This window comes from Octopus bimaculoides, chromosome 7 (assembly GCF_001194135.2).
Source record: "Octopus bimaculoides isolate UCB-OBI-ISO-001 chromosome 7, ASM119413v2, whole genome shotgun sequence".
NCBI lineage: Eukaryota > Metazoa > Mollusca > Cephalopoda > Octopoda > Octopodidae > Octopus > Octopus bimaculoides.
Window position 1 is genome coordinate 11,613,274 of NC_068987.1, and position 721 is coordinate 11,613,994.

General features: G+C 30.5%; 1 protein-coding gene across 1 annotated transcript in view; it reads right to left on the bottom strand.

Moving 5' to 3' along the window:
• Positions 1–721, bottom strand: part of LOC106882389 (MAM and LDL-receptor class A domain-containing protein 1) — a 221,633-nt gene that overhangs the window by 13,478 nt on the left and 207,434 nt on the right. The window contains exon 126 of the mRNA XM_014933051.2: positions 406–525. Within this exon, the coding sequence (XP_014788537.2) occupies positions 406–525 (120 nt within the window). The remainder of the gene's footprint in view (positions 1–405; positions 526–721) is intronic.

Consider the following 721-nt stretch of genomic DNA (forward strand, 5'->3'; position numbering starts at 1 on the left):
CATTATTTACATTATTTACATTTGATGGATATTTGTCCTCATCTTGTTTGTAGTTAACACAACGTTTCGGCTGATATACCCTCCAGCCTTCATCAGGTGTCTTGGGGAAATTTTGAACCTGGATTCTCATTCCTAAGGTATTTTGTGATGTTATTATTATTATTATTATTATTATTATTATTGTTATTATTATTATGATTATTATTATTATTATTATTATTATTATTATTATTATTATTATTCAGGTCACTGCTTGGAATCATACTCGGAATCTTGGGGTTAGTAGCCCGCGCTCTTAACCACTACGCCATATACCCGTGGCATGCTAACGATTCTGTTAGCTCGCCACCTTAATATTTTCAAATGTCAGTGCACAAAAAATATATATTAATATGTGATACATACCACAGTCATTTTCATCGCTACCATCACCACAATCATTGCTAAGATCACAGATTTGGGAAGAATCGATACAAGCTTTGTTCTTACAGTGGAACTCATATTTTTCGCAATGTTCTTCTGGCTCTAAAAATATGATAAAGAGGTTGTTTTATCAATACTGTCTGAGAATTCTTTATACTTTTCTTTTTAAAAAGAAATAATTTAACTTTGCTGGTAACATGAAATGATTTACAACTGAAGTTTCAACTACTAATAAAATTTTACATATGCCAATGTACAGACTATCATTTTTCTGTTTGTTAACACAAAAAATTCACCT